At 31.8% G+C, this 14,649-nt stretch overlaps 1 protein-coding gene across 1 annotated transcript; it reads right to left on the bottom strand.

Moving 5' to 3' along the window:
• Positions 1-11,755: 11,755 nt before the first annotated feature.
• Positions 11,756-12,842, bottom strand: LOC120076745 (probable carbohydrate esterase At4g34215). The gene has a single exon (XM_039030647.1). The coding sequence runs from the start codon at positions 12,701-12,703 to the stop codon at positions 11,837-11,839; it is 867 nt and encodes a 288-aa protein (XP_038886575.1). The 5' UTR covers positions 12,704-12,842; the 3' UTR covers positions 11,756-11,836.
• Between the last annotated feature and the right edge of the window lie 1,807 nt (positions 12,843-14,649).

The following is a 14,649-nucleotide window of genomic DNA, read 5'->3' as shown; positions in this document are numbered from 1 at the left end:
AATAGTAGGGTACCCATAAATCATAAAGGATAATAAATAAATCTGAAAAAAGATTCTTAAAAATAAGTTTTAAACATCAAAACTAAAAATTAAGACAACATGAAAAGAACTTTAAATCTCATAAGCGGAAGCATAAAACTAGTCCCAGTGACTCGATCACGAATTCCGCTTGTCTATCGCCGGTGCATCTCTACCTTTACCTGAAACAACAACATGAGAAAGAATGAGTATAAAATACTCAGTAAGTAACCCCACTACTGGGGGTCAGGTTGGGCATCTATGTCCTCTAGATACCCACCTCTGGTGAAACATATAAACTGCTCTAGTCTTTATGGGACACATATGCACATGAAACAAGAAGAAGACTGAGTCCTATCCTACTGTAGTTAAGTATGTCCACAAACTGGTGAATTCCGAAAGAGACACAAACTGGTGAATCCCGAAGGAAACACAAAATCTAATGGTCATCTAACTAATCAGTAAGGACATTTGCATAGTCTCAACATCATAATCATCACTGTACGAATCTATGACATACATATAAACCTCAACATCATGATTTTACAACATACATGTATACCTCAACATCATCAGATCAAATACAACCATACAGAAGCACATACCATCTCATACTAGTATCCAAGTGTCCATGTGCGTAAATAAATAATTCAGATCTCGTACCAGAACATACTTTGATCATATTATACTATCAGTCTATCATGCTAACATTCTATCATAACATACATTTATCATGCTAGCATACATCTAATGCCTGGCCCGTGGGCAGTTCCAGTAGTAAGATTACTTACCTCTAATCGTAAACTCTAGAAACTAGAAGCTCAACCTCTTCCTTGCCCAATGGAACCTTGAATCAAACAAACATGCAAAACAACTTTAATCCTTGTTGGTGGTTGTTCGAAATTTGGAGCCATTAAGAAGTGGGTAACTCAAATCTAAGTCGCAAGCGTTGTGGCTGTTGAAGTTATATGCTGCGGCGTCAGAGGACATTGGTTGGAGATCGTGGGCATTGCTGTTGTTCACTGGAAGGAGAAAACGAACAGATGAGAGGTGGGGTTTGACTTTTTATAAAAAAGAAAAACAATAATAATAATAAGAAAACAAAAAAAGAAATAAGTATAATTACATTTAATTCCTTTCCGTTTTACTATTAAATTCCATTACATTTAATTCCTTTCCGCTTTACTATTAAATTCCTTTCCGTTTCAAAAGAAAATCAATTTCTGTCATTAATTTTCAATTTGAATAATTTCACGCCAACAATTAAATTCCCGCACTTATAAAGTCCAAAATTTCAAAAATGCCATTTTTACTAATAACAATTATTGAAATTCCAAATAATAAAATTACTGAAATTACATTATTACTAAAAAAAATGTGCGGGGTGTTACATTATTCCCTCCTCAAAGAACTTTCTTCCTCGAAAGTTCATTCTTGAAAAAAAAAAAAACTCCGGGGGTGTTACATCCAGTTTTTTGACTACCAAACTGCATGATAGCCAACAATTTATTATCATTAAGCTACTAGTAAGATATAACTACTTTACTACCATAACCAAAATATATTAATTATTGCATAATTAATAAAAAAATTTAACCCTAATGTATTCATTCGGTTAATTTTGATTTCACCAGTTAAAATGTTAAACATTTATCAAATTTGAAATGTCTTAAAATTCTAAAATATGGGTTCTAAAATACCAAAATGAGACTCAGGAAAGAGGGTGAATATATATTTATGTAATAAATTTTAATGTCGAGAACAAACTAGCTAGATTTAGGTGGTTGTATTTAAAAAATACTTACAATTTAGGTTTTTTTTTTCGTGAAAATACATCATCCTTCATTTTAGTAGAATTTGTTAAATTTGTTGTGACAAAATAACCCCAACTAAAATTATGCTATTATTTAGTAACTATTTCAATCCCTATAAAAAAGGAGAACTAATAAACAAAATCTTATCAAATATAAAATAACGTATACAAATTTTTTAATTAAACTAAATGAATTCAAATACAACAATCCCCAATTACTGTAACTTCAAATTCGAAATACCAATTTTCTCCCTCTTATCCTCAACCTCATAGATGTATATATGCATGTTGTATATATGCATTGGTAAAATAGTACTAGCGTTACTGAGTGTATATAGACATCCTCGACATATGATATGCATAAAAACATAAACATGTATTTACATAAGTACATCTATATCCAAGTACAACTAACAAAGAAATACCAACTATATATCGAGTGGTAAATAAGTAGTTGAAAATTTCTAATCCTCTAATTATCCCCAATATCTCACAAACAACTTAGAATCGACCGAGGGTTAAATAAATATATAGAAAAACTTGTCTTATAGATGTATTTCATGAAGTATATATGCATAAATACAATGAGTTACATTATAAATAACATGAAGTATATATGTAAAGTTATAATAATATTCAATAAAAGTAAGATTACAATGGTATATACAAACGATCTATTAGACTTATATAGGGTTACAATGGTGTATATATATATGAGACTTTAGTAATAATTGCATGCAAAAATTAAAATTAACCGACCTCAATGGCTTTGTAGAGCGCATCCTCTATTAGAAATTCAAAACTCACCTTACTCTCCAATCTCAAACCTTAAAAGAGAAACTCATCGAACCTTTTTAATTTGCTTTCATCACTACGATTGCAGTTAGAATGTGAAATTCTACTCGAGTTTGCTAACAATTTGCACATAAAAAATGATAAACGATGCACAATGCCATATCTGAAAATCTGCATAAGTTATGTTTGGTTCGATCCAATAGAAGGTACAATATGTGTAGGATCAAAGACAAGTAGAGAAGGAAGCTTCACCAACGTACACTGTACTTTTCTCTCTCATTTCTTGACCATGATCTATTGCCTTTATTTATGTTTTTATTGTCTTTGAGGAAAGGATCTTGTGGTATACTAGGTGTTGGGGTTGATGCCCTAAATCTCGTGGTTCCTGTAGTTTGTAATTGTATTGTACAAACAATTTATTTATTTAATAAAATCTGAGATATTTTATTTGACAATTAGTTGCATTAACCCACAAAACCAATAAACTAATATCCAAGGTTATCTTTTGTAGCTTAAACATGTATGTAGAGACATATAGGTGGATCGTGTTTAAGTGATAACCTAAATGGTCTGTAGTAGATTGATAAGGTTGGGTACTTTATCCTTGTGACACTATGAATACAGTCCGTTTTGTAGATGTTACAATTGTTGTAAAATGCTACAAATGATATGATCCTAATCATTCATTTAGAGACATGTGAGCATGAGTGTTCTATACAAAGGGGTTTGTATAAGATCGGACCACGAAATGATTAGTTTCATTATATAACAACGTTAATAATAGAGATTTACATTTCACCAGGATGGCTATAGGTGACATAACCTGAATCCTTAGTGAGTTGTAAACTCCTGCCTATTAAGGTCGTCCTTTGATTAGTATGGGGGAGAGTGGCCAGTTCGCCGACTCAATAATCCTACCATTTTAAGGAGACCTAGGAACACAACTACACGACGGAATTTACTCATTCCCTAATATCTGGGTAAGTAGATAAATTGCTCTCTTAAGGACTGATTTTGGGGCTTGAATAATGTGCCGCTACATCCTCTTTTGGCTCGAGAGGGGTTTGGTCATAGTTGGACTATGATTTATTGTTCATTAGAGGGATCAGTGGTACTTAAGAAGTTAGATGCAACTACATGGCCAAAATGAAACTGTTTAAATACTGAACTGTTTCAGACTACGGTAACTCATAATAAAAGACAGAAAATTTCTCCTAAAGAAAATGTCCATCTATGACACCTAAGATTAGTCTGGACTTCTAAGCAAGCTAAAAGAAAATTCTTTACCTGTATATGAGTCATGCCTTGAAGGCAAAATTACTAAAAGATCTATTATTGGAAAAGGTCATAGGGCCAAAGAGCCCTTAAAACTTGTACATTCAGACCTTTGTGGTCCGATGAATGTTAAGACAAGAGAAGGGTTTGAATATTTCATCACTTTTACTGATGTTTATTCCAGATATGGGTTTGTTTATTTAATGCAATATAAGTCGAAAGATCTTGAAAATTTCAAAGAATACAAGGTTGAAGTTGAAAATGCATTAAATAAAACAATTAAATCATTTCGATTTGATTGAGGTGGAGAGTAAATGGATTTAAAATTCCAAGATTATTTGATAGAGCATGAAATTGTATCCCAACTCTCGGCACCTAGTACACCTTAGCAGAATGGTGTATCAGAAAGGAGAAATCGAACTCTGTTGAACATAGTTCGATCTATGATGAGTTATGCTTCCTTACTTGACTCATTTTGGAGATATGTAGTGCAGATTGCAACTTACATTTTGAACTGCGTTCCTTCCAAAATACTGTAAACTTTTGGAATTATGGAATAGTTATAAAGGTAGTTTACACCATTTCAGGATCTGGAGTTGCCCAACATATGTACTTGAGGCGAATCCTAAGAAATTGAAACCTTGTTTAAAATTATGCCTATTTGTAGGTTACCCTAAAGGAACAAGAGGTGGTTACTTCTAAGACCCTAAGGATAATAAAGTGTTTGTATCGATAAATGCTAGCTTTTTAGAAGAGAACCACATAAGGAAGCATAAACTCTACAGTAAGATAGTGTTAAATGTAATTTCTAGTGAAACTACTGAATCTTCAGCAAGAGTTGTTGAAGATTCCAACAACCTCAACAATTGGTTCGTCTAATAGGTCAAATCCACCTCAAACGTTAAGGGAACGTTAACATAGTGGGAGGGTTGCGAACTCGCCTATTTGTTATATGGGTTTAACAGAATCCCTAACTATCATGGCTGACGGAGATGTTAAAGATCCATTGTTTTACAATAAGACAATGGATGATATTGATAAAGATGAATGGGTCAGAGCTATGAATCTCGAAATGGAGTCTATGTACTTTAATTTAGTTTGGGATCTTGTAGATCTACCTAATAAAGTTAAACCTATAGGTTGCAAATGGATCTACAAGAGAAAACGGGGTTCTGATGGAAAAGTGCAAACCTTCAGGGCTAGACTTGTGGCAAAGAGTTATACCCAAATTGAGGGAGTGGACTATGAGGATACTTTCTTACCTTTTGCCATGTTGAAGTCTATTAGGTGTTGGGTTTTATGTCTTAAAACTTGTGGTTTGTAAACAATAAAACTTATTATGAGAATTCAATAAAGTTGTTATTGAATATATTGTTTTTTTTAGAAATCCAATAAACTAAGTCCCTTGACTATTATATGAGTACCTGAACTTTATGTGAAGACATACAAGTGGATTAGGTTCGAGTAAATAGTCAAAATGATCTATAGTATATGAATAAGGTTGGGTACTTTATTCTGGTAACACTATTGGATGCGGCCCACTCCGTAGTTGTTACAAAGAGTTGTAAAGTGCTACAAACGAAGTGATCCTAATTCGTTCATGTTGAAACATGAGGAGTGGGGGTGTCCTGTGCAAATGAGTTTTGTGCAAGATCGGACCATGAAACCAGTCACTCTTACTTTTTAACATTGTTTATTATTTAAGACTAACTATTTCAAAGCGATGACCTAGGTAACTTAACATTAATCCTAAGTTAACTATGAACTTCTATTTATTTGGGATTATCCTTTGATCTACAAACGGTGATAATAAACCAATTGTCTCTACTTAATAAACTTACCATTTTGGAGATAAGACCGGATGGATAGCTGGGAACATAGGGTGCAAGAGGGAATTCACTCCTACCCGATTAGGGTTAGTAGAGAGATTGTTCCAAGTGCTGATTCTGGGTCTTGAACAAGAGGCCTCACCCTCTCATTAGCTCGAGAGGGATTCGATTTGTTGATTGGATCATAAATAAATTGTTCATTAGAGGATCAGTGGGACTTAAGAAACAAGAGATAATTTCGGGGGTAAAACAAAGATTCGACCTAGCCATTATTACGAGCAACCTGTGAAGGGTTAACTTACTAATCATGGTTATATCGAGTGGACATAATATATCTACAGTGAGAAGAGTTCAACTATAGGCTTTAGTGGAATCACCCATTAATTAATGAATGGGGGTTAGATCGGTCTAATGAGTTTAGCCGATTAATCTCGGATCGTTGGAGCCCATGATCTGTAGGTCTACGAGATCCCCCTACTAGCTCATAAATGGATAAGCTCTAGAATAGCGTGATAAGTTAATTTGATGTGTTCAAATTAGAATTAAATGAAATTGGAGAAATAATATTTAAATATGATTTAAATATTTGAAGATGGAAATTGTGTTAAAAATTAATTTAATATTTGATATTAAATTAATTAGAATTATTTAAATTGTTTAAATAATTATTTATTAATTTTATTAAAGAAAATTAATTTATGAAATTAATTTTGTAACATTAATAATATTTTCAGTTTTATTAAATAAAATTGATTTATGAAATCAATTTTGATAAAATTGAAAAAAAAAAAAAGAAAAACACAAAAGTTGGAAAATAGATTTTCCATTGTCTTCTTCTACTAGCTCACCAATAGCCCACATTAACTCTTCATTAACTCCAAGCATGAGTTGCATCTCATGCAGCAAATTTCTTTGCATGAATGTCTACAATATATTGAAGAGATTGGAGTGTTTTGAAGTGATTGCAACCGAACAAATTTTTGAGAAAAATTTGAGAGAAGGTTATTCTTCTACTTGGTTACTGCTATGAGCTTCTCCAAATTACCTTAATTCCAGCTTATTTTGAGTCCCACTACTCAATTTTGAGCACCAAGAAGATAGTAGGGAAGATCTTGGGGTGGTCTACAATAAGATAAAGAGGAGATTTGCATCTAAATCAAAGCTTAGAGGAAGTTCTTTAAAGGTATGTCATGAAACCCATTTATTTATGTTGAAACATGTTTTCTTTTCTGCCAAAATTAATAAATTAGAGTGCTTATAGATCATGGTTTCTTTTGCTGCGCATTGGTACCTTCCAAGATTCGGATACTCCTATCCATTGCCTCATATTATGACTATGAGATTTAACAAATGGACATCAAGGCTACTTTTATGAATGACAATCTTGAGGAGATCATATATATGAAGCAGCCTGAGGGATTCATAATTGGAGGTCAAAAGCATAAGGTTTGCAAGCTTAATCGATTCATTTATGGATTGAAACAAACTTCTCGATCTTGTAATAGAAGATTTGATATTGCGATCAAATATTATAACTTTGATCAGAATATTGATGAACCTCGTGTTTACAAGAGAATCATCAACAGTTGAGTAACTTTTCTTGTGTTGTATGTAGACGATATCCTACTCATTGGGAATGATGTATGTCTACTTAATGAAATTAAAAATTGGCTAGCGACCCAATTCTAAATAAAAGATTTGGGAGAGGTGCAGTTTGTTCTAGGCATTCAGATCTTTAGAGATTGAAAGAGCAAAACGCTAGCCCTATCTTAGGAATCGTACATTGACAAGATGCTTGTCAAGTTTTCGATGTAGAACTCCAAGAGAGGCTTGCTTCCTTTTAGGAATGGAGTTATTTTGTCTAAGAAAAAATTTCATAAGAAACCTCAAGAGGTTGAGGAAATAAGACGGATTCCCTATGCATCAACTGTTGGTAGCCTGATGTATGCGATGTTATGTACTAGACTTGGCATCAGCTATGCAGTAGGGATAGTCGGTAGATATCAGTCTAATCTAGGATTTGATCACTGGACCGCTGTTAGGAACATCCTCAAGTATCTTCGGAGAACGAGGGACTACATGCTAGTGTATGGTTCTAAGGATTTATTCATTATAGGATACACAGACACTGATTTCCAGACTGATAAGGATTCTAGGAAATCCATTTCAGGATCAGTGTCATTCTTAATGGAGGGGTTGCAGTTTGAAGGAGCACAAGTAGGGGTGCATTGCTGACTTGACTATGAAGGCTGAGTAAGGAAGCTGTGTGGCTCAAGAAATTCTTAACTGATCTGGTAGGGGTTCTAGACATGTCACAGCCCATCACTCTTTATTGTGATAATAGTGATGATGTGCCCAATTCTCGAGAGCCTAGGAGTCACAAAGGCTGGAAGTACATAGAGCGAAAGTATCATCTCATTCAAGAGATTGTGCATCGAGGGAATGTAATTGTCAAACAGATAGATTTAGTGCACACGTTACTAATCCATTTATAAAGGCCCTCATGACTAAGGTATTTGAGGGTTACTTACAGAATATGGGTCTATGGGACATGTCACATCTAGTCTAGGACAAGTGGGAGATTTTGTACTGGGTGCATTTTATGCTTGATTTTCATGTTTTGTGTACTTTTGTATTAGTATGACTTTTATGATGTACACCTCACTAGCTTTAAGATCAGTGAAAGATTGTTGAGGTTGATGCCCTAAATCTCGTGGGTCTTATAGTTTGTAATTTTATTATACAAATAATTTATTTATTTAATAAAATCTGAGGTATTTTATTTGACATTTAGTAGCATTTACCCACAAAACCAATAAACTAACATCCAAAATTTTTATTCTGTAGCTAAAATATGTATGTAGAGACGTACAGGTGGATCGTGTTTAAGTGATAACCTAAATGGTCTGTAGTAGATGGATAAAGCTGAGTATCTTATTCTAGTGACACTACGAATACGACCCACTTTGTAGATGTTACAATTGTTGTAAAGTACTACAAATGATCTGATCCCGATCACTCATGTAAATACATGTGAGCGAGGAGGTTCTATACAAAGGGGTTTGTATAAGATCGGATCACGAAATGAATAGTCCCATTATATAACACCGTTAATAATAGAGACTTACATTTCAACCAGGATGGCCATAGGTGACATGACCTGAATCCTGAGTGAGGTTTGAACTCTTGCTTATGAAGGCTATCCTCTGATTTATTTGGGTGAGAGTGGCTAGATTTTCGACTCAATAAGCGGTAATTTTGAGGATTCATCTGATTGGGGAGTTAGGAACACAACTACACAAGATGGAATTCACTCTTTCCCTAATGTCGGGGTACGTAGATAAATTGTTCCCTTAAGGGCCGATTCCGAGGCTTGAACAATGTGGTGCCACACCATCTCTTGGCATTAGAGGAGTTTGGTCATAATTGGACTATGATTTATTATTCATTAGAGAGATTAGTAGTACTTAAGGAGTTAGATGTAGCTGTAGGGGCAAAATGGTAATTTTGGCCTAGTTGTACTTACGAGCAATTTATGAAGGGTCATCGCACTGGTGATTTGTCTACAAGATCTCCTCTATAGCTCAACAGACATTATTGAGAATTAATATTAAATCAAATTAATTGAAGGAATTAATTATATATGGTATAATTAATTTAAATTAATTATATGTGATATAATTAATTTAAATTAATTATATGTGATATAATTAATATAATGTATTCGATACATTAGAATCTAAAGTTTATTTTGAGAGAAATTAAATATTTAAATATGATTCAAATACTATTTGTATGAACGAGATTCACATAACTAAATTTAATACGAATTAGATTTATATTAAATACCATACATTATTGAGAGAAATACAAACTATAGGTTATATTGTATTTGATACAATATAAAAACTATAGGTTATGTGTTATATTCGATATAATATATAGTTTAACATATAATATATGACAAGTTAGTTATCATATATATATATATATATATATAATCCTATATTTAATTTAAGGAGGGAGTTATAATTTTCCTTTTTTTTCACTCAATCAGACGTGAGAATGGGAAGTTAGCTGAAGATCTTTTATCTTTTTCCTCTTGCTGTGTTTTACATAGTGCTTTGGTTCTCCCCTAAGGAACACACAGAAAGAAAATTCTCCTCTCTCAAATTTTATCTCTCACTCCCATAATCATAGTAGAGCCTACATACTCCTGTTAATTCTCAACCTGTACGAAGAATACATGAGGCTCTCTTGTGGTGATATTCAAAGTTGGGTTTGCTGATTTTTGCTCATATTTATGTATGAAGAGTTCATGACCAATTGGGAGGAAATTCGTGAAGACTTTTTTGGCTTCAAGGGTAAATTAATTCTTCAAATCCTAATTCTTTCTCCTTGTATAGCATGTTGTAAGTTCTGTATTATGCATAGTTTTTGTTAGCTATAATTTTAATTCTCTGTAAATTTTAAAATTGGGAACAATCTCATTTCTGCTATGGACCTCATAATCCTTCAGTAGGAAGATGAACATATCATAAACAAAAAATTTAAAAATAAAAAATCTCAACCCTAAATATAGACAATATAAATAATAATATATTTATAAATTTTTGTAGTATTTAGTTGGTTTTCAGCTAAGAGAATATATAATTCAAATATTTTTGAAAATCTCTTACTTCTAACAATTTTTTTTTATTTATTTTTATTTTATTTTATTGTTATAGTATATCTTTAAATAACTAGATATACAGGAGTATAACTGGAAAAAGAAATCTTCACTCTCCCCTCCTAAAAATTTGGTAGGCATTTTTAGCATGTTGTTGATAATTTAGGCATATTTCAACATTGGATATTTTACATAGGCATTTGTTATAATTTCCTTAAATCTCATGATAATACGAACAACCGCATATACGTAGACTAGTAAACTATATATAGAAAAGTTCTACAAGAAAACATTGATCGATTGTTAAAACCTAATATTTTGACTAACAAAATATTAGAAAAGTTCTACAAGGAAACATTGATCAGTTGTTAAAACCTAATATTTTGACTAACAAAATATTGACTAGCTAAGTCTTAATAGACAACTACTTCTTACATCCCAACATTCTTAATTAGATAGATTGCTTAGTTGTAATTTTAACTAGCTTCTTTTTCTAAACACTAGTCTAGTACTAACTACTAAGGTTAGTTTATTATTTGTCTTTTGCCTTTAATTGGGTTAATTATTTGAAAGTTAAACTTGTACATTTTGAGGGAAGAATGTTCATAGATGAATCAAAGAGCTATTAAGGTTAATCAATCCTATTTAAGAAAGCCTAGTACATTTTCTTATTCTAGATCTTGCACGACCTAGAAATTATCAATTTTAAATTGGTCGTTTAATTTGTTTAGATTTTCAACTTTAGATAGAAAATAGTTCTCTATGTTTCATTGTTGTATTTCAATTAGTTCCATGATTTTTTATTGAGAACAAGTTTCGATTATAACAATTCAGGTTCACATTAGTTGTCTTTCATTCTCATAAGTTATGCTTTATACAACTTAAGCTACATTAAGGAAGCCCTCTTCTCATCAAACTTGACCATATTATATCAATGCTCAACAAAAATAATTATTAAAAAGTTTACAAAGGAACACATGTAACAATATCATAGATCCAAGGCACTAGTATTCTGTTATCTTTAGTCTATTTTTTTTTTTAATACGAGAAAAAAAATCATGTTATAACTTTCAAGTTTTATTTCATAAACTTACACACAAATTAGAAACACTCAATATTATTTTTAATCTTAATATTAATATTAGTTTAGTTCGAGATTGATGAAACTTTAATATGTTATGTTGAAAGGATTGGGTAAAACATTTGGAATAGATATATTTAATTTACTCACATTTAAGCTATACTATTTTACAACATTCTTTTTAATTATTGATTATTTAAATGAGGAACTATAAAAATAAAATAAATAAAATGAGATGTGTATTTATTAAATTGAGATTCAATAGAGATGGAGTTTAAAGAAAGAGAGAGTTAAAGGATGTTTTATTGGGATAGATAAGAAATTTAATAGAGATTAGAAAATGATAAATTATATAACTAGAGTAAATGACCATAGTGGGAGAGGTAGGTATCAGCCAACCATTTACCCAAAGTAATTTCCGTTGTAGTATTAAAATGACCATGATCTTGGTTAAAACCTTCATGCGTGTCAACATTTATAGGTAATTTCAAGGCATCAATGGTCACCACATCTGGTAGCTCCTTACTGACTGCATCTTGTGCTGCCCTCACTACTGGCAAATCATGAGTATCATGCTTCATCATAAAGTCATAGAGGGCTATTTTAACAAGAATGATGGGTAAAAATCTAGGCTTTATATCATTGCGGATGTCGGTGAAGAAATTCTTTAGGTTGTCTTTGTATCTACTAGCAGTGTCATTCATAGCTGCATCACTCTCCCCTTGAAACCAGAAAAGAGCACGCACAACCCCACCTTCTTTATCTGATGCTTTGATTCGTTCAATAAAACTTTTGTAAAATGTTGCATCAGGATTGCTAGGATTTTTAATCCATTGTTCAATTATGGTGCCACCTTTAGCACAAGGAACTAAACCCACTATGCCTGCCTTTGGCCCTACTTTTGCTAATAACTGGTGAGCAAATGGCATTCCTGGACCAATCCCAACCGTTTTGTTGATGTCGATTCCCTCATGTAGAGGCTCTCGTGCCATCTCCCATTGGAGTGCAGGGTTCAATCGTAGGATGGATGTGTCAGATTGACATTCTGGTGGGATTAACCTGTTCCACTCAAGCTTTCCTACTTGATTATTCTCAACCCCACCTCGACCAGCCATATTGCTCTGACCAGCTAGGATGAATATGTTCTTAGGAGAAGCAGCCCTTGAAAGGGAAGAACCAAATAGCAATGTACATAGCAAGATTAATAACTTTAATAAAGCCATTTTGATCTTTTGTATCTGTGCAAGTAGACACAGAAGAAAAGTGTAAAATATGTGTACACTTATCTATAAAAGGTTGCAACTTTTTCTCTGTGTCTATTTGCACAGACACAACTACTTTCCTATTGCAATTTTGTTCCCTTTTTCTTTTGTTTTTGTTGGCTAATCCTTACCTCTGCCTTTCTATGTTAGTACCCTCAACTTTTATACTCAAATTTAATTCTAAGTTTAGTATATTTAGTTTTGAACGTTCATTTTTATAGGTGAATATTTGTGGACTGTGAGGGTTTGTCGCCTTTAATTATTTTGGACCACCACAAAATAAATTTGTTAACCGTCTATTTGTAAAGGTATATATAAAAAAACATCGGCAAGTTCGTTTTTATTTCCATTTTATTACATACTATTTTAAGCTTCTCTTCCATTCTCTTAAATAGAAGAAGTTTCTTTATGAGATAAAAATATAAAAATTTAGTTCATGAAGTATATAATTTCTTACTGATTTCCTAACAATATGCATATATTTGTTCTACTAAATTGGATTTACTCTTTTCTTTTTTCAAAAAAAAAAAAAAAAAAAATATATTAAACATAGGCAATTGAATTTGTGACTATATTTTAGTCTATATAATTTTAAAGTTGTAACAACATAATATCTCTAAACTTTAATAAGTAACGATTCATTCCTACTCGTCAAAAATATTAATATTTAATAATATTTCCTTCACATGTAGATTGGTTATTTGATTATGGATCAAAATTTGTTTGTAAATTATATAAAGATTAAGTCATGACGTAATAAAGATTATAATTTTGATGAGATCTATCATAAGCAAAGACTATGCATTGTTACAAATTTAAAATAAATTATTACATATTCAAGTTTAATGACTAAATTGTTATATAGAAGCTCAATTGTTTCAAGTTTGATAGTACAAGGACAACATCGTTGTAAACTAAAGTTTGTAGACTATAATTATTTGTATGAAAGTTAATTTGGGGACCAAAACCATTAATTTTCTTTTAAATTCTTGACTGTCAAGAATGCGTTAATGTCTATACCCATCAACCAAAATTGACAAAATTTTTAGACTTTCATGAAATTAGATTTTTCTTATTACAAGAGAAATTTATTATTAAATATTATTTGGTTGATTGTTAATATTGTATATACTATATTTGTAACAGATGATGTCACGATCTATCACAAATGAGCAGGACTTATAAAAATAAGTTCAATGATTAATGGAGCAATATCACGATGCTTTTCTACGGAACATATTAAAAAATTTAATACAATCAATTTTTTTTACCATATGACAAATTTTAAGAGATTGACTGAGCACCTAATACTATATATTTTGAAAAATAAAATGAAAAATGGATAAGGCAAATTTGTTTGAGAAAAAATTAAAATTAGGCAAGTTAATCATAACGATGTTAGAAAAGAGCAATGGAAGAAAAAATCAATCTTTGGCCATGCTAAGAAATGGTTATCGTCTTCCGTTAAATTCACCCAATTATCTAGTAGACCCATCAACCAATGTTGGAATAATTAATAAATAACTTGATAAATGTGTCGTACTTTACTATGCTAAACAAAAACTTTACTAAACTGTAACCATGGGTACTGAAAAAGAAGAAAAAAAAAGTTAAATAGTTGAAATCTTCAATCATTTATAAATTTGGACAACTTGTTGTTTCATCTAGATAAAAGCAAAAGTATAAAAGTACAAAACAATAAAAATTGTTATTAAGATTTAGGAAAGTGCTCTTTGGTTCGGTGGCGGAGCCAGAATATTATACAAAGAGCACAAGTTCAGCTAAATATAACTTTAGATATATGACATAATATTCAACTGATATAAGATCACCAAAACGATCATAACTAACTAATATACGGACAGTGGTAGATCAAGAATTACATGTTAGGGGCATAATTTTATATA

The sequence above is a fragment of the Benincasa hispida genome, chromosome 4 (genome assembly GCF_009727055.1).
Source record: "Benincasa hispida cultivar B227 chromosome 4, ASM972705v1, whole genome shotgun sequence".
Lineage (NCBI taxonomy): Eukaryota > Viridiplantae > Streptophyta > Magnoliopsida > Cucurbitales > Cucurbitaceae > Benincasa > Benincasa hispida.
Note: the sequence above shows the minus strand (reverse complement) of the source record. Positions and strands in the feature narration are given on the sequence as shown.

Bases quoted from the DNA above. Each gene is read 5' to 3' on its own strand.
- LOC120076745 (XM_039030647.1), bottom strand. From the start codon at position 12,703: ATGGCTTTATTAAAGTTATTAATCTTGCTATGTACATTGCTATTTGGT.